Source organism: Leptidea sinapis, chromosome 9 (genome assembly GCF_905404315.1).
Source record: "Leptidea sinapis chromosome 9, ilLepSina1.1, whole genome shotgun sequence".
NCBI lineage: Eukaryota > Metazoa > Arthropoda > Insecta > Lepidoptera > Pieridae > Leptidea > Leptidea sinapis.
The window spans coordinates 9,476,323-9,497,120 of NC_066273.1; the positions used below are offsets into that span (position 1 = coordinate 9,476,323).

Genomic DNA, 20,798 nt, shown 5'->3' on the forward strand with positions numbered 1-20,798 from the left:
CTTTTCCCACGCCTGAAACCGAATTGGGATTCACATAATAGACCGTTATGCTCAACAAACCATTCTAAACGATTTTTTATAAAATGTTCTGTAATTTTCATCAAAACAGAAGAAAGTGCGATTGGGCGATAGGCAGAATGGTCTGAAGAACACCTATTAGGTTTCAGTACGGGAATTATTTCTTGACGTTTCCACGTGGAGGGGATGTTACCAGATGTCACTATGGAATTTATAAGAGATAAATAATAAAATAAAGCATTATCATCTAAATGAGAGATAAAGGAATACGGAATACCATCCAGTCCAGGAGCAGAATCCTTAACATGAGACAATACACCTTTTAGTTCAGTGAGAGAAAATATACTGTTTAAACCAAAACAGTTATCATTATTTATATTTATTACAGGGTAACCAATTATTAAGTCTTCAGGAACGAAAGGTGGAGCCAATTTATCTAAAAAGCTATTAACTAAATGAAAAGGGATTGATTTTGGAGATGAATCTTTGTATGCAGATCTAAACCTTCTTATATTTTGCCATACAAGAGATGGTTTGACATCAGGTGATATTGAATAGCAGAAATTTTTCCAGCCATCAAATTTCTTTTTCTTTAGAAATTTTGAAGTTTCTGACATACTCTTTGTAAGAATTTCAAAATTCTCATCAGTGGAACATTGACAGTATGTGATATGACATATTTAATTTCAGCATATTTTCTTCTCTTTACTGCCTCAGTACATTCGTTATCCCACCAAGGAGGAGAAGGAATAAAACCCAAAGAGCTATTTTTACTTGGAAATATCTCATTGGCAACCTCAATAAAGATTCTTGCTAAAGAATCTGCACACTGAGATTCTGTACCTGGATTAATTTTTGGAAGTGTAATAATTTTGTTTTTTATTAGATCTTTATATAAATCCCAATCAACATCATTAAGCTTATATTTTAAACGAGGAGAATGAGTATTATGTAATACTTTATTGTTATTATTGCAGGTTGGAAATGATAATAATAGTGGGAAGTGATCACTACCAAAAGTAGATCGTAATGGATCCCAGGACAAAGAGGAAGCAAGATTAGGTGTAGTGACTGTTAAATCTGGAGCACTTGGGCCCTCGTCAGGATGAGAACGTCGTGTAGGACGACCATCATTTAATATACACAAATTCACTGAATCAAATATATCTATTAATGTGTTACCATAACTATTAGAAGATAAGTAACCCCAGGATTCATGGCGACAGTTAAAATCACCAAGGATCATAAAAGGCTTCGGAAGAATGGAAATAATATCTTTAATTTCATTTAAGATTGCAGAAGAAGGATGAGGTATATAAATAGATACATAACAGATATTTTCAACTAAAGCAGCAATAATAGAAAAATCATTACTGTGAGAAGGAATAGAGAAGAGAGAAAAGGAAAGAGGGTGTTTCACAAGCATGGCTACTCCGCCATGCCCATCCACACGATCTTCTCTGAGACATGAATAACCACGAATCTTAAATAAAGATCCTGGTTTCAACCATGTCTCTTGAAGAGCACAGATATAAGGTTTATATTTATTTAATAAATAAATAAGATCACTTTTTTTAGGAGTGATGCTTTGACAATTCCATTGAAGAACTTTGTCCATTATTTGGTTTATAAATTTGAGTAATTGCAGAAACTAATAAGGCAGCGTTGGACGGTAAAAATTCATTCGATTGACTAAGAGATTTTATAAGAGAAATAATTAAATCAATTACTGAGGATTCCAAAGGATTTTCATTTTCTTTGTTAATTAATGCACATCCATTAGAGGGTTGGGGAATATTAAAATCCCTTAAAATTTCTTGGTGAGCAGATTTGTCATATCCTTTGCTAAGTGTAGGTGGAGGCTTTGGTTTAACAAAAACAGTTTTTTTATATGAAGTATTGTTTATAGCTTTAGGTGTTGAATGTTGATGCTGGGTTGGAAAAGTATTAGGAGTGATGTTAGGTGATGAGAGTAATGTATCTGCATATGAAATTCGAGCGACAGATGGATGTATCTTTGAAGCTTCTGAATAGGAAATACAGTTTTTAGCCATTGATTCCTTTATAGCTCTTTGTCTTTCATATTCTAAACATTTTTTATCAGTTGCAATATGGGAACCTTTACATAAACAACAAGATATAAAATCATCTTGAACAGAGCAGTTATCACCACTATGTCCTTGACCACATCTAAAACATCTTGGTTTAGATCTGCATTGAGATTTCACATGACCAAACCGACAACAATTGTAGCATTGAATAGTAGGATATATATACAAGTCTACAGTAAGAGAAGTGTAGCACATATATACTCGTTTAGGCAAAAACTGTCCATCAAAAGTAAATACCACAGACTCAGTACATTTAAGATGGTTTTGTCCATCAATCATCATCTTTCGTTTTATTCTCCTAATTTTTATGATTGGACCACAGCCAATAGGAACAGAAACATTATCTTTTATTTCCTCTTCAGACCACTCAGCTGGTACTCCTCTGACTATTCCTATTCTACTCACAGAAAATGATGGAATAAAAGCCTTATATTTTTCATTTTCTAAATTTTTGTTTTCAACAAAGTCATTTGCATCTTGGTACTTAGAAAAAGAAATAGATAACCTATTCCGGCCTATCCTTTTTAAACTTCCAATCACAATATTTTTAATAGAATTTCTTTTGAGAAAACGACCAAATGTAACTGGATGTAAAGTAACATTATCATCGGAAGATGAATACTGTTTCTGAATGTGTACAACAAAAGGAGCAGCATCTAATGAGTTATATAACAGCCTTGCAACAGGGGGCTGTGGCTGTTGTGGAGTGTCTGTGTTATTTTTTTGTATTGTCTCTACTACTATAGAAGAATTATTGCAGGAATCGACTTTGGAAAGAATTTGTTTGTCAGTAATGTCTACACATTTGCAATCACTTTCCTTAATATCTTTCTTATCACCACGGTGTTTTCGTCGTCTTTTATTACAGTGTCTGCATATTCTGGGTCGAGCTGACACTCTTTTACGGCCACTAGATGTCTGAGACACAGAACCATCTGTATCCATAGTGCTACCTTCGTCATTATTAGAAATTGTCACTACATGACCTATATCAGGGGCTGTCCCCCCAGGATCATCCGGGGGGTCCATCATATTATAGAAAAGTGAAGAAAAGAAGACTTACCAATAGGATGAAATTTACACAAATTAACACTTTAATAAAAACTAACTACTAAAATATATACAAACTACAACTTATCTGATCAAAATATCTAAATATTTACATGAAATTTAAAAATAAAATGAAAAATTATTAAAATTACGTGCGACCGATCTTAAGTTTCCCGCCCTTTTTCAGAAATAATAATAAAATTGATAAATATTTTATGTAGGTAATACTTTTGAAATGTCAAAACCGAGTCGTTAGCTCCCTAGAGTAAATAATAAATATGTTCCTTGGTCGTTAGAGTAAAAGTTAGTATATTAGTTAGTAGAAGTAGCTCTAAATAATTCTAATCCAGTAATCTCTCTGAATTCTATTATTTAAATATGGGATTAGAAGATCTAGCGCAGATTATTTTATACCATAGTGACATAGCTTCCTGACCAGCTGTGAATGTTGAAAACAATTGAAAGGCTTAGATAAATCACACAAGATACCAAATGCATTCTGTGATTCCTCCCACCCCTCAAAAATATTCTTGATGAGTTCAACACGTGCATCCGTAGTCGGGCATCCTCTCGTAAAGCCAAATTGGTTTATATGAAGTAACTTATAAGTAATAAAGTGAGTAAGCATTTGGATTAAAAATTATTTATTCAAAAATTTTACTAAGGGTTGGCTACACCGAAACAGGACGGTAGTTATTCGGCTCAGAAGTGTGTCCCGAATTAAATATTGGTGAAATTTTACCATATTTCAGAAGGTCAGGAAACACACCATGTTCAATACAACTAATAGTAGTATAGGGTAGTTTGAGTATGTTCTAGTAATAGTAATTATCTAGTATAAGTAGGTATAGATTGTTCGTAGTATCACTAAGATTTATGTTGATATTAATTTAAATCTCTATCGCAATAGGTCACTCTGTAAGGATAATAATATTGGTTAAATAATGACATAAATAATTAACTATTGCTAGGTTATGTAACATGTATGACGTCAATTACCGAACTTATTATTTTTACAGATATATGAGCAGTTTCTTTTTCATGTTAAAAGATTTGATTTGAAATTTTGTTTACACTTTTAAACATTTTCCAAAAAGAAGTGTCTCAGGAAAGTAAGGGAGGAGACAAGAGAGCTTGTGCTGTAGTTGGAATGTTAGAAAAAAAATTCTCAAATGCAGGAGCTACTACACGATATACTACAAGAAAGGTAATTTAACAGACTATAAAAGAAACTTTTTTAAATTTTAAAACTATCTGTGTAAAATACGACAAACTGTCAAAATGCGGTCAGCCGTCAAAATTATCTGTAGCAGTCGATTTAAAAATTCTTTTTTCTCATCTATCATGTTTTAGTAACTATTCTATTACTAATTCGTAACTTTGAAGAATTAATTAGTTATAAAAAATTACTACATTCATTAGTAATAATCGAAATGTAATCTAAAAAAATCATAAAGAAAGCATGATAGAGAAAGTAGGGCACTTTATCCGAAATTTGTTCGCGGTTTGGCAGCCGCAGCGCAGCTTCTTCTTCTTCTTCGTGGTTTATTGGCTCTGCGCGTTAAGCGATTGAGCCATTGTCAAGTTTTTCTTTATTTCTTTTTAAAACGGAGGAAACTTATTTACTTATAAAAAAATAGAAAATAACAAACGAAATTTTTGATAGGATCAGGAAAGGATAGAAAATAATATATAATGGAATACTTATTACTTATACTACTTATTTACAGTTTAATATCATTTAATAGGATAAATGAGGAAAGAAGTTTATATACACAAGGTTTATCAGAGGATAAGAGGATGTCAACAGAAGTAGGAAGTGGGATATGACACTGAATAAGACCCGGGTATAACGATTCCCGGTTATATTTTGGTCATGATAAAAATATATGGTTCAGGTCACCCAACTCACCACATTCACACAGATCACTATTCACAATTCCAAATTTCGCCAGTTGAACAGGAGAGCAAACATGGCCCAAACGCATACGCGTCAAGATACACGTCACTCTCCTGCTCAACACCAATCCTGAGAACCATGGCTTTGACGGAATACAGTTTTGAATTCTAGCAAATGTTCTAACCTTTAACTTGCTAGAGATCAACCATGCCACTCTCCAAGATTCCTGAAGGGAATGTTTTGGCAATGTACACATATCATGGGCATTGTTATAATAATCTGCCATATCTCCTCATGAAATAGATTCGTTGGCAAGCTGGTCAGATCGTTCGTTTCCAAAAATGCCAGAATGCCACACTTTATAGCCTTTTTCATTACATGTCACTAGCAGGTTTCGAATTTTTAAAATAACATGGTTAATTGGGGCAGACTTGAATGGAAACCTAGATAGAGCTTGTAAGGCAATCATACAGTCTGTAAATATAGTGGATTTCTTAAGCTTAGCAAGAAGTATATATTCAATAGATTTAAACAGACCAAGACATTCTCCAGTAAATACAGATGATTCAGGTGGAAGTTTTGTTTTCTGGACAATATTATACTGAAAATGGAAAACTCCAACCCCAACTATGCCATCTGGTGAGTGCTTAGAAGCATCACTATATATATAATGAAAGTCCGTAAACTCATTTTCTTTTAATATGTTTACATATTGAGGAGCTTCCAATTGATTTCTTGGAATATCTGGATTGATCCTAACATCCGGAGAGATTATTAGTACCTTATATTTAGTATCAAAAGTAGGGTAACAGTATGTGCAAAACATCGGCGCTTGTATGGAGCAAAATGTTTGATAGCTTTTGACAAGGCCCGGGGGAGATTTATGGGACCAGTATGAACAAGTATCTATAAATTCTAAAAGGAGCTGAAGTTTATCACGCAGCGCAGCTTAGCCACTGACGGTCCTACCAAGTCATAAAACTCCAAAAAATTTAAAAAAGTATACGCGTAATGTTTATTATTTTGGTGTAATATTTTATGTTTTTCAAAAACAATTTTTATAGAAAATAAAACGATCCTATAAATGAACTATCATGTATTTACTTAGAAAATGTCGTATAATAATTTCACAAAGATTTTTGTCAACGCAAATTTATCCTGATATCGATACAAATTACTATTGTAATTCAAAAAACGTTATTGAAATAAAACAGAATATATCTCGAAGAAAAGGCGTGGGCAATATTGATAGAGTTCTCGACTTATTTCAATCATTACAAAAACCTCACAATGACAAATCGTATAAATTACTGAATGAGAACCTTTGCAAGGAGTTGATGCTATTACCAAATAAAACACATCCTGTTGTACAGAATTATCAGGAAGACCCTCATATTTTACATTACATTAACCAGAAAAAAGATTTCGGATCACATAAGCCTTTAGAATTCAGTGAAATTTGCCAAGTTTTAAACTTAATTAGAACTGATAAACTTGGTTACACTTGCGGCAATAAAAGCTATTATTATTTAGGAGATTTAGCAGAATATGAAGAGGCTCTTATTAAGTATACTGTTGCTTATTTATTAAGAAAAGGCTTTCAATTAATATCTGTACCAGATATTATATCTGGTGATGTTATTCGCAACTGTGGTATGGTACTAGATAATCAACACACACAGGTATGACCTATGTACTATAGTAGTAGTAGTAAAAATACTTTGGGTTTGATATTATATAGATTCTGAATATTGAATTATTAAATGTATGTTACTTTACACTCATAGTAGCAAGTGATATTATAAATATACATGGACATTTCACATTGAATGAAATATTTAAATAATGTGGTAACAAAAATTATTATTAGTCATAGCAGCATCACAATCTCACAACAAAGGGTTTTATTTTAATTTAAAACTTTAATAGGTTAGGTAATAAATACAACAATAAAATCGCTAATACTGAAGACTACAATTCCTGTACAGATATATTTCAGAATTTTTTCATTATCACATTAACACTTTATTTTCCTTTTGTAGATTTACTCACTTGATCCTGTTCTTCATTCACCAGATTTATACCTATGTGGCACTGCAGAACTTCCCCTCGCAGGCTTGTTAGCTGATACTACACACTGCATTACAGAGTTACCTCTGAAATTAGCAGCTGTAAGTAGATGCTACAGGGCTGAAACTTCTAACGTAGTCGAAGAAAGAGGAACTTACAGGTTTGCAATTTTTTTTAATGATATTTAGTTTACCGGGTAGAAATTCTTCTATTAACATCAGATATAATATAAAGTCTAAGATCTCAGAAATCTCTAAGTTTGGAATAATATTCTACAAAATATATATAAAAATCAGAACGCTCTGTAATTTGTAAAAAGAAGAAAATGTAAATGTTGAATTAAAAGAGTGGCAATGAGTTTCTTGCCACTTCTTCTCATTAGCTCAACCCTTTGCGAAGTGGCGGTAAATTCAATAATGAAAAATATTATTTTTTGACATTCATAATAAAGTGATTTGATTTGATTTACGTAATTAATAGACGCCAAATCCTTAACAAAAAATATTCTGCGACTTGGCGTCTGTTGTGTTTTACGAAACTGTAGTCGAGTAGAGTATTATAAATTGCCACGCCGGCCCATTGCAACATACCTTTGAATGCCAAAAAAAGAAGAAGAAGATGAAAAAGGCATAAACGGCATTTATTTTCTCAAAATTGATTCCTTTAGAATTCTTTTTGATGTCATTTCTAATATTCTAGACACTACTACCGCTTCGGAAACAAATGGCGCTCTGAGGCGCCTATTTCTGCCGTGAAGCAGTAATGTGTGAGCATTACTATTTCTGCCGTGAAGCAGTAATGTGTAAGCATTACTGTGTTTCGGTCTGAAGGGTGCTGTAGCTAGTGTAACTACTGGGCAAATGAGACTTAACATCTTATGTCTCAAGGTGACGAGCGCAATTGTAGTGCCGCTCAGTTTTTGGGATTTTCAAGAATCCTGAAAGGCACTGCATTGTAATGGGCAGGGCGTATCAATTACCATCAGTTGAGCGTCCTGCTCGTCTCGTTCGTATTGGCATAAAAAAAAAAAAAAAATAAGAGAAAAAACGGCGCAAGAAACTCTCCCAGCATTTTTTTTGCGCTCTTTTTAATCAAATATACAATATTGTATTGTCATTGCTATTGCTATAAGAAAATTAGGAGAATTCACGAGCGTAAGGGTCAGCTGATGGGAAGTGATCACCGTCGCACATACTTTCTTGCAACAGCAGAGGAATCACAGGAGCGTTTCGGTACTTTTAAGAAAGTGCACCTCTTTTTTTTGAGGGTACTAATATCGTATCAAATTCGGTAAAGTAATTGTCGTAGTAAAATCGCGGCAAAGTTGGTTAGAGGCTGCAATAAACAGAACTGAATGGAATTCTTTCAAGAAGGCTTTCAATCAAATGGGTAAACCAAATCATATTCATATGACAACCATAATTTAAACACTAGAAATAATATTTTTAGAAAATTTATTGAAGTAGGCGTTACTTTGCAGAAATCCATAATTATACAAATGATTTGAGTTTTTTGTAGTGTTAATTCCGCCAATATTTGTCTTTAAACAATTCGACACGTGTTTCGCCTCTACACGAGGTATCCTCAGGACGTGTTGTCTCGCCAAAATCTGGCACGAGACTGAATCAAATGAGTTTTTTTTTTGCGCCCAAACAAGGGCTACCCTCCGGGATAACGACGGGAGGGAGGTGGTGAATGCTCATGCATACCAAAGCAGCCTAAGTCTGCGTTGGTTATGTGGGACGCACGTGAAAACCTAGGTGCCTACCCACTAAACACCACCTGCAGTTGGCTTTGGGCATGTGCCCTCTAAGCCTTCATCGAAGGCGAATCAAATGAGCCGGAAGCCGCTCTTTTATACCCTCGTCCCATGAAATGCCGCGCTGTGGTTGGTCGGCTGTTGTGATCTAATACTATATACTAGAAATAATTACAAGCTTATAGTGACCCCTACTAGGCTCTGTAAAATAAACAATTCTTTTGCATGCAATAGTATTAAATTTTACAATAAATGGCCAAAAAATTTAAATCTTTTATTAAGCGCAAACTTATGTCGAAGTTTACAGTTTACAGTATTGAAGATTACGTAAACGATAGTACAATTTGGAATTGAATCGTATTGTAGTAGTTTTTTTTAATGGATTTTATGGTTCATGCTTGTATTGTTTAAGTGGATAGCATTATTTTAAAAATATGTATATGTTTAAACTATTGTGTACAACTAGATTGCATTTTTTGTGATTGACGTTGACGAGCAATCTTTTGATTTTATGTCAATAAAATATTTTTGACTTAGATAATAATATAGAAGTAAGATAAATTTATTGTAAAGTATTTTGTATGGAATTAAATGAAGCTTTATTATAATTATAATATCATATCGTCCTGGCAACACCGAATGCAAACATGCTGGTGGTAAAGGTGGTCATTTGTGTGAAGGTTTACTGGCGATTTTTTCTTCACCGTCAAAGTAATATAATGGGTATTGTAGAATATACTATGTTTTTTTGTGACGATAAGGGACGAGACGAATAGGACGTTAAGCTGATGGATATTGATACGCCCTGCCCATTATTATTATTATTCTTGAGAAACCCAAAAATTCTGAGCGGCACTACAACTGCGCTCGTCACCTTGAGACTTAAGATGTTAAGTCTCATTTGCCCAGTAATTTCACTAGCTACGGCGCCCTTCAGAATGAAACACAATAATGCTTACACTCTACTGCTTCACGTATTATATATACATACACATATGTAACTAGTATTTAAGCTTTCAAAGCACAATAAACTTTAATCGCAGTCAGACTAACAATATAATCCCAATATGAATTCTGTAAACGCATTGGTTTATGGTTTTGATCAAGCCGGCGCTACACGAATGACAGTCTAAGCTTTTGCATCACAGACTTTACCAGTGCGAGGCTCCATTGCACCGGATGCCGGCTAGATAATGGGTACTACAACGGCGCCTATTTCTGCCGTGAAGCAGTAATGTGTAAGCATTACTGTGTTTCGGTCTGAAGGGCGTCGTAGCTAGTGAAATTACTTGGCAAATGAGACTTGACAACTTATGTCTCACGGTGACGAGCGCAGTTGTAGTGTCGCTCATATTTTTTTTGTATTTCAATAATCCTGAGCTGCATTGCATTGTAATTGGCAGGGCGAATCAATTGCCATCAGTTAAACGCACTGCTCGTCTCGTCGCTTACTGTCATAAAAAAAAACCTCGGACCTGTTTCTTACTTAATGTATTTGTTTTGCAGAGTGCATCAATTTACAAAGGTTGAAATGTTTGCTGTTTCCGAGGCAGACAAGTCGGATGAAATGCTAGAATATATAAGGGAAACCCAAGAAGAATTGTATAGACCACTCGGTTTGCACATGAAAGTATTAGACATGCCTCCACATGAGCTCGGAGCACCAGCATATAGGTATTATTAATCTAATATATAAAATTGCGCGTGTTTGTAGTTAAACTACTTCGAAACGGCTTGATCGATTCTCATGAAATTTTGAGTGCATATTGGGTAGGTCTGAGAATCGGACAACATCTATTTTTCACCCCCTTAAATGTTAAGGGTGGTCCACGCGATTTTTTTTTTATTTTTTTTTAAATATGTTTGATTATGAGTCAGCATTAAAAAATACATACAACTTCAAATTTTCACCTACCCACAATCAACAGTTACTTTTGTATCGCGATTTTAATATCGGCAATACAACGTTTGCTGGGTCAGCTAGTATTTTATATTATAATTAAATTATTATTTAACATGGCTTAGCATAAAAAAATTTGAACACTAAATTTTATGAACGATGCGGGACTCGAAACCACGACCTCTCGCGTTCCGTGCGAGTGCTCTCCCAACTGAGCTAACCGTTCGAGTGGCGTACCGTCACAAAATCTTGTATGCTTTGTTCAACTCTCAGGTTGTGGCTTCATCTACAGGATCTACTTTACAGTTGATAACCTGCTCAACCCCAATATTTGCATATTAGGAAATTGACTTGAGAAGTCGCTCTTGCAATTAATCTTAACAATTTGTTATGTTTTTAAAAGTGATAACCCTCACTTTTGGGATTTTGTTTTCAAATTTTATTTGTGTATTAATCCCAGAAGTGAGGGTTGTCACTTCAAAAAACATAACAAAATGATTTAGCATCTTGCATCCACAAGATGATAATTAATTAAGAACCCAATCAGACTGTGTTATTAAATTAAGTATCAAGGTATAATAAAAACTATTATTAAGGTACAGCGGCGTTACTGCCATATAATAAAACTAGCTGACCCGGCAAACGTTGTTTTGCCATATAAAGTATAATTCACGCGATAGTTTTATAAGTAATAAAATATTAATATAATATAGCCTGTACATCATTTTGTTCTATTGTCAATAGTTTTTGCAGCGCACGCAAAAATAGGTTTCCGATTTTACACCTTGTGTTACAAAATAGCAATTTTATTACGGATCCCTAATTTTGAAAAAAAAAACATAGCCTATAGCCTTCCTCGATAAATGGACTACCCAACACTGAAAGAATCATTCAAATCAGACCAGTAGTACCAGAGATTAGCGCGTTCAAACAAACAAACAAACACTGCAGCTTTATAATATTAGTATTAGTATAGATAAGCACGGCTTGCATTATTTTCAATCTAGAATATAACCAAACTATACAACTACCTATTTAAAACTTCGCGTGTAAGTCATTTGTATAGTTCATTGGCCACTTCACTAAAATGGCCGCGTCAAACCACCAAATCTTACTAGCAATATATCAAGCTGACCGATGGATGGGTATCTCGCTCACACACGTTGTATTGGCGCTATGATACCACTCATTACATTTCTTTTTTATCTATTGAAACTTAATATATATAAATTACGTGACACGTTGTTTGTCCGCGATGGACTTCTAAACTAATGAACGGATTTAAATGGGGATTACTTCATGGAGTGCAGATAAGTCCAACTTGAGAGATAGGATAGTTTTTATTTAGATTTGGGACTCATAATTATTTTTATTTCCAATATTTCTTTTGTATGAGCATATTTTCTGTGAGAGATTTTATTGACGCACGGTTTGACAGTTGTACTGTGCAACAGCGTTAGCAACTTGAAGTGGACTGACTATCGTACCAGGGGCGTAAAATTATCGTACATGGATCGAAATTATCGTATTTTTTTTTTAGGATAATGTCTATTATAGATAAATAAATCATATAAATTGTAATATTGATATGCATGCAAGTACTTCTTTCTTCACTTAATTTGAATAATTCCGTTTGTCAGAGCAAATACAGACATATAATCATAATAATATAACGAAATAACTGCCAACTTTTCTACACAAAATATACGATACATATGAAGTGTGAACATAATCGAAATATCGAACTTATATTCTCTTGTTCGCATTGGTAGATGCTATACTAACCAATAAGAAAGCGTGTACAGCAGGCGCTGGATAAAGTTACAGTATCGGCAGTGGTGAAACTTAGTAGAGCGGATCGTAAGGACCAATAGGAATAGAGAACTTGTATTTCCCGGTATTTTCCCAAGATTTTATTGGACAAAATAAAATCATGCTACTGCGATTTAGACTATCAACGCATGAGTGAAATTTTGCATCATGATAGAAATTATCGTACAATCTGCGTACGATAATAATATGCTATCGTACATCGTACGTAGGCACAAAATTATCGTATGTGTACGATAATTATCGTACGGTTCCGAACGCTGCTGTGAAACAATTTCATTAAATCAACAACGAGCATACGTTATGAAATAATACTTGACGTTATGAAAAATTATTGACAAATACATAAGAAACTGTATTTTATTTATTATGTACAGTACAACGTCTGTCAGGTCAGCTAGTATATTTAAAAATAACATGCCTATAGTTTGGTTTATCGGGTTAGTATAAAGAATTACATCATGATGATAAATTAACGTTTCTGCCTCATATTGATAATGTTATTAATAAATCTTCAAAAATGCTAGGCTTCATCATCCGTAACTGTAAAAAATTCCGCAATCCAACAACTAAAATAACCCTGTATAATGCTTATGTGCGCAGTAATCTACAATACTGTAGCATCGTTTGGTCACCTCAATACAACATTCACCAATTAAGAGTTGAACGCATTCAAAAACGGTTCTTATGGCACCTTGCTTTTTCTTGTGGGGTACATAAGCAATTGCCATCGTACTGCGATAAGTTGAGACACTTTAACTTGAAAAGTCTTTCTGTTCGACGACAAATGCTAGATCTAATATTTTTATACAAAATAATTAGAAATCAGTTCGACAGTCCATCACTCGTGCACTCCATCAGCTTACGAGTTCCCCGCCGAGTACCAAGGCGTGCGCAGGTCGGAGCTGGCCTGTTCCATCAGCCATTTGCCAAAACTAACCTTAAGCAATTTTCTCCCATACCACGTCTATCAAGAACTTATAACTGCATCTGTGGTGAAGTAGATATTTTTAAAGATTCTTTACCTGCTTTTAAAAAAAATATTACGAGATTGTTAGGCGCCAAAATATGATTAATATTCATCTTCTTCTTTTTTTTCCTTCTTTTCAAATTCGTATCTTGATTTTATAATTTTTGCTTTATTTTATATAATTGTTTTCTCGGTGTCACGGAAGCAAAGACTGTGCATGTTGTGACACCTTAATTTGTTGTACATTCAACTCATTATTTGTTAATATTTGATATATTTTAAGCATATTAGAATGTAACAACTACTGGTTGTCCTATAAATAAATAAATAAATAAATGATTGCTCTGCCTTGAGGTTAGCCCATTGCGATCTCATTTATTCATCAGTTAGTAAAAGAGCGACCTTGAAGCATATCGTTATTTATTATTGTTTTGCCTACATTACATAAGTAAGATTTTTTATTGAAAGTAATTAATAAATTATATTACATTTATTGAAAATGGTGATGATTTAAAGTGTGCAAAAGCTTTGATTAGTGACGACAAGGAAAATTTTAAACTTTGCCCAGAAAATCGGCTCATTTTTTCTGAAAAACCCACGCTTGAATTATGTATTATAAAATTAAAAGCGACAAGATGAATTTGCGCTCATTAAATTAATTGTAGGTATGTATTTAATAATTATCAATTATACAATTTTGTTTATGCGCGACACTTAAATATTTATAATATGGTTTCTTCACTTGTTATTTAAATTACAGGCGGACCCACAATTAATGTTTAAAATTAAATCACATCTTAAATTGCTCCATCAGTTTAGGAGTTACAATGACTTTATCCTTCTCTTGGCCTCTTTTGCGTCTGGTACTAAAACTACATAACTTTCGGTTTGCCCTATTCTGACACCGTAGGAACGCCACTGCATGGTTACTCAAATAAGGGTACAGAAATCCCGCAACAATTTTTTTCCCATAACTCTTGTATTTTCTGTTTCTTGTGTTACAATATTATCTTTTACCATGCCATACCAGTCAAAAGTTTTCTTTTTCTTTTAACACAAACCACCATCTTGGACGTATTCATAGTCTTATAAAAAAAGCCTGCTGAGTTTGTTGCGCCCGTTCTTCTCAGGTCTGAGGCAGTCTATTTTGAATGGGTGGTAGTTTTTGACGTTCAATAAGTGATTTTGAATCCTATTTTGAATAAAATATATAAATTTGAATATTTCTTTATTACCATGCACAGTCACCGCGCTCAACGCTCTTCTGAACGCAAACCCTGAGTGTGACTCGTTCGCGGATGTACGGGATTAATGTTAGAACGCCTGAAGTACTGTGAGCGAGATGAATGTCTAAAAAAATAAAGAATTGTCTGTAATTAATGTAATTGGTGGTAAGTTTTAATTAATTTATAATTAATATTACAGAAAATATGACATCGAAGCTTGGATGCCTGGTAGGAGTTTATATGGAGAAATATCGAGTTGCAGTAATTGTACCGACTACCAATCGAGGCGCCTTAAAATACGGTATAGAGATGGGTGCGAAGTAAAATATGCCCACACCCTGAATGGAACGGCGTGTGCTGTACCCAGAATGCTGATCGCGCTGCTTGAAACACATCAGCATCCGAAAGGGAAAATATTGATACCAGAAGTATTGCAGCCTTTTATGAACGGCAAGCAATTCATAGAGAAGAATGCGAAGATACCTAAATTGAAGCTGTTGAAAATAAAGAATAAGATTTGATTACTCTTTGCGATTCGTGAGAATTTGTTCCACTTACTTTTAGCAGGCCTGTCTCACTTACCGTGTAGGTATTGAAATCGTAAGTATGCGCGGCGGCCTCTACAGAGTAGGCCAGCCAGTAGGGACTCACGAGCAGTCACGCACACGTGCTATGTTGTCACCTACTTCACAGTTCCGAGCGATATTTTAAAAATGATGAAACAAATAAAGCAATGCATATTAATGGTCATTGCGATGGAAATTTAATTTTTTTAACCTTCCTAAATATGTTGCAACAATCTAGTTTAAAGTGATTAATATTGTACTGCAATTACCATTTATGATATTTACCTAATTATTTTCGTATGTACTAAGTAGGTTTGACTAGTTTGACAACGAAAGAATATTGATTTTAAATAACAACTACAAACCTTTTTATATTATAGAAAAAACTTAGCTATTTTTATAAGATGACCTTATACTAAGTTGGTATAGTATTAGGTACCTAAAGAAAACAACCCTAATGTCGTCAGTTAATTGTCTAATATTTTTAACCGCGTATGCTGCAGAACTAAGTCTGTTCGCCAATCCTTCAATATGGGGGCCCCATTGTAATTTAGAATCTAGAGTTATGCCAAGAAATATAGCAGATTCCACCGGTTCTATTACCTCTCCGTTTAACAAAAGACTTGCATCTACTTATTTGACAATTACGGTAACTTTAATGTATTTAGTTTTCTTGCTATTTAACAATAGGTTAAACCAGTACACGATGTCAGAATATTGTTCACTTCGTAATACATAGCTTGGTTTCTTTTCACTTTGAAAATCAGTGAAGTGTCGTCCGCAAACAATGCTACCTTATGTTTTTTCTCTATAAGATTAGGAAGATCATTTATGTAGGTAAGGAAGAGGAACGGTTCAAGAATAGACCCTGGTGGTACCCCCATACTGAGGGGAGTCCCAGGAGATCTCCTGCCATTCACGTCGACCTTCTGAATTCTATTGTTTAGACATGAAGTCAGAAGATCGAGCACAGTTCCTTTTATGCCATAGTGGTATACCTTCCTGACCAGCGTTGAATGTTGAACGCAATCAAAAGCCTTAAATAAATCACAGAAGATGCTAAAAATATTCTTGATTAGCTCAACACCTGCATCCGTTGTTGAACGTCCCCTAATAAACCCAAATTGTTTCAAATGAAGTAACTTATGAGAGTTCAAAGTAACTAAGCACTTGGATTAAAATTAATTTTTCAAAATTTTTAATAGGGGTCGGCAAAACAGACACAGGACGATAGTTATTCGGGCTAGAAGAGCATCCCGACTTAAATATTGGTGTAATTTTACTATGTTTCAGAAGGTCAGGAAATACGCCACGATAAATACAATTATTAAAGATTATTGCAAGATAAGGTGCTATGATGTCAATTATTGAACTTATTATTTTAACTGAAATACCCCATATATCAGCAGTATTTTTCATGTCGAGAGACTTAAAAGTTTTAATTATTTCTCCAGGGCTAACAAAACTAAAATTGAAACTTTGTTGACATTCTCTAACATTTTCCAGAAGAAGTGACTGAGCAACACTGGTGACAAGAGTGCTTGTAATAGAAACTGGAATGTCAGAAAAAAAAATTCTCAAAAGCAGAAGCAACTTCCTGCTGAGATTGAATTATATGTTATGTATGTATGTGTTTCTCTATTTTGAAAAGATCGGTCGTTTCGGTGAAGTAGGTGACGATTAAAGCTCGTGGGTGCGTCACTGCACGCTCGTGAGCACTTGTGTGTCCCTACTGGATAGCCACGCTGGCGTGGCCGTCGCGCGTGTAACAGCTCTAGCGGCACTGCATTGAAATTTGTATGCAGGTACCAATAGGTACAATAGTAGTGGGCAGGTCGACTCACTTAACATCAGATGAACGACTTGCTAGTCTCTTTAACCTTCCTCATAAAAAATATTCACATGTATGTAATAGGGATTAGTAATAGGTTAATTGAAAATAGTAACAAAAAGGTCAAAAATAGGAATTCGATTACAATCGGATCGGATCGTCAATTTTGAGTTTACGATTGAATAGTAACTTAGGTACCTCCTATAAATTAGATAGTAGGTAAGTAAACTCGGTATACGGAATGAGAAGTAATGCGTCATTTGTTCAGCAGGTTTAAGAGCTTGGACATTAAACTTGACCGTTTGCTACATATCACGTCATACAAGGCAAATATGCTGCACGTTTCTAATTATTAAGCGGCAATGGATAGATTTATTAAGTTTTCTGCTTGACTGAAATAGTAATGTGAAAATGAGTTATGTTATCAATAGTACAATAAAATCAAAATCACTTTATTCATCTCGGTCAAGGAAATGATACTTATGTGTAAATTTTTTTTTACCATATACCAGCACTTTGGAAAAGGTTGGGCTTTAACGAGAAGAAGTAGCAAGAAACTCGATGCCACCTTTTAAATCAACATTTATATTTCATCGTTTTACATGTTATTTTAATTACAATAGGAATAAAGTGATGCAACAAAAATACTCAAACGTCAATTATTTCAATGCCTTCAAGGCAATCACTTAACATCAAAGTAAACACTTAACCCGTACGCTCGTGATTATAAAAATATGTAAGTATAAAACTAAAAATATTTTAAGAAATGAAGGATCATCCAGCTACTACAAGTAGTGCCCGTTCGCGAGCATGACGCATGGACCAGATATCGCCTTCCTCATACATATTTTATGGAAGGTAAGACACGACGCCGACGTGTTGGAGATTTTATGATCCGGCTGCAAGATTGAAACGTTTACAGAATACATAGCTAATCATGATTCAATTTCACTAGTTAATAAGTCTTGTTGGGCGATGTATATATACCTATGCTTTTGCAACAAAATCCAAGAAATGTACAAAACAAATGTGTTAGGAAATTCAAAAGAATTGTTTAAAAAACCTTTGTGTAGTAAAGGTTACAATAACATAAATGACTTTTGTCAATGATACCACAGATTGGGAATGGAGCGACCACCCCCAGGCTATATATTATACCTTAATAATTCATAAATGGTAATGAGTTTCTTCCGCCCGTTCTTCTCAGGTTTGCGGCGTACCTACTTTTTCAATGGGTGATAGTTTTTGATGTTGAATAACTGATTTTTATCCTATTTGAATAAAAATATTGAATTTATGAATAATCATAAATGGGGTAACGTGAGCATTTTAAGCTTTGGTTGTATATTTAATTAAAAGTATCAAGTCTAGCGAAACTCTAAGAAAAAAGCGGTCAGGTGCGAGTCGGACGTGCTCATGAAGGGTTCCGTAACAGCAAATCACATAATATAAAAGTTCTTTAATAATAATAATAATAATAATAATATTTGAGTTGATTGAATGATTGGTAAATTGCAGTTTACGACTTATGACGTATTAAAAAAGAACTACTTTCTAGATGATGTTCAAACCAATTTTCGGTGGAAGTTTGCATGGTTATAATGTAAATCATATATTTTTTTTAGTTTTATCATTCACTTATTTTAGAAGTTACAGGGCGGGGGGATACACATTTTACCACTTTGGAAGTGTCTCTCACGTAAACTATTTAGATTGGAAAAAAATGATATTAAAAACCTCAATATCATTTTTGAAGACCTATCCGCGTATGGGTTGAAAGAATTTTTTTGGGTTTCAGTTCTAAGTATGGAGAACCCCTAAAATTAAGTTTTTTTTTCTTTTTTTATGTAAAAATCTTTATGCGTTACACAGAATACCTACATCTACTTACAAGTTAAAATTCAACACTATATAGTTCTTATAGTTTCGGAAATAAATGGATGTGACATACGGACGGACAGACAGACAGACATGACGAATCCATAAGGGTTCGGTTTTTTGCCATTTGGCTACGAAACCCTAAAAAGCGATTCACTCGATTGTATGAAACGTGCAGTCATTGATAGATTGACAGATGACGGCTATAATCTTGTAAAAAAAGGGAGATCCACTACGTATTAAGCAACAGCATTCAAACTTAGCCGGATCATACTTCGTCGCCCAATTGTAATTACTATTTCAAACTTATGGCAAATCACTGCACGTTCCAATTTTACTTAACGCAGTCCTGCCTTATAACGTAGTATTTACATCCTCTTTGAAAAGTATATTGACTTTCGATAAGGTTTTTAAAATTTTACAAATTTTTCTATACCATAGCTCCAAAGCTATCTTGTTTCTTAGATATTTAATTAAAATTTGTAACCAATGTATCATAAATAATATATATGAACGTAGATTGTATGAGAACGTTCGAGAAACAAAGTCATAAAGACTAGTATAAAACTGTCTTTATAATGATATTTTCGTGCTCATAAATTATAACAATTGACATGACGATAACAGCTCCGAATGGACAAACAAAACAATTCGAGATATTTCATATATCATCTGTGTACCTACCTACATACTTAATTTTGTTCTTACCCGTGGGAGGCTCCATTGCACATGATGACGGTTAGATTATGGGTAGGTACCACAACAGCACCTTTTTCTGCCGTGAAGCAGTAATGAACATTATTGTGTTTCGGTCTAGTAGTAAAGAGCTATTTAATGAAATTACTGGGCAAGTGAGACTTAACATCATATGTCTCAAGGTGACGAGCGCAATTCTAGTGCCGTTCAAAATTTTTCGGGTTTTCAAGAATCCTGAGAGGCACTGCATTGTAATGGGCAGGGCGTATCAAATACCATAAAAAAAAATTTGAAGGAGCAGTATTTAGTAAATATTACACATACAACAAAGAAAAATTATTTTTCTTTGTAAATAGGCATCTTATTTGTGTAAGTACATATCTCCGGTATCAATTTTAGAGTCGACAGTCTATTATTATTTTTCGACTTTTCTTGTCTTTCTCTTCTTTTTTTCCATACTATGGACCGGCTACAAAGAGTAATAGAAGTATACTTACAGCACACGGGCAGGTTTGAATGCCTTCAAAACCTGCGCGTCATCACGCCTGAGGCTAAGCCGAAAGTCAAACTTTCTGTAGTGTACCTAATATTACACTGCACCTTCCAGGAAAGTAACCTTTGCAATTATTTGTCTATTAAAAAAATCCAGTATTTTTGTTTATTTCTCTGCCCTTACCGCAACGCCTCTTCTCGCTTGCGTCATATTTTTTTTATGAAAATAAGAGACGAGACTAGCAGGACGTTCAGCTGATGATAATTGATACGCTCTGCTCGTTAAAATGCAGTGCCGCTCAAGATTATTGAAAAACAAAATAATCAGCAGCACTACAACTGCGCTCGTCACCTTGAGGCATAAGATGTCAAATCTTATTTGCCCAGTAATTTCACTACCTACGGCGCCCTTCAGACCGAAAAACAGTAATGCTTACACATTACCTCCTGCTTCACGGCAGAAATAGGCGCCGTTGTGGTACCCATAATCTAGCTGGCATC

General features: G+C 34.4%; 1 protein-coding gene and 1 long non-coding RNA gene across 3 annotated transcripts; both read left to right on the plus strand.

The window, feature by feature from the left end:
- Positions 1–91: 91 nt before the first annotated feature.
- LOC126966287 (uncharacterized) lies at positions 92–3,285 on the plus strand. 2 transcript variants are annotated; one of them, XR_007729706.1, is made up of 4 exons: positions 96–562; positions 709–881; positions 996–1,838; positions 2,998–3,285. It is a non-coding gene; the product is annotated as an uncharacterized LOC126966287 (long non-coding RNA). The 2 variants fall into 2 exon arrangements; XR_007729705.1 differs by lacking the exon at positions 2,998–3,285 and having other exon boundaries at positions 92–562; positions 996–1,626.
- A 2,800-nt stretch (positions 3,286–6,085) lies between these two features.
- Positions 6,086–17,883, plus strand: LOC126966241 (serine--tRNA ligase, mitochondrial). The gene is made up of 4 exons (XM_050810202.1): positions 6,086–6,761; positions 7,122–7,309; positions 10,415–10,582; positions 15,034–17,883. Exons 1-4 carry the CDS (start codon positions 6,174–6,176, stop codon positions 15,353–15,355), a joined length of 1,266 nt encoding a protein of 421 aa, XP_050666159.1. The 5' UTR covers positions 6,086–6,173; the 3' UTR covers positions 15,356–17,883.
- Positions 17,884–20,798: the final 2,915 nt, after the last annotated feature.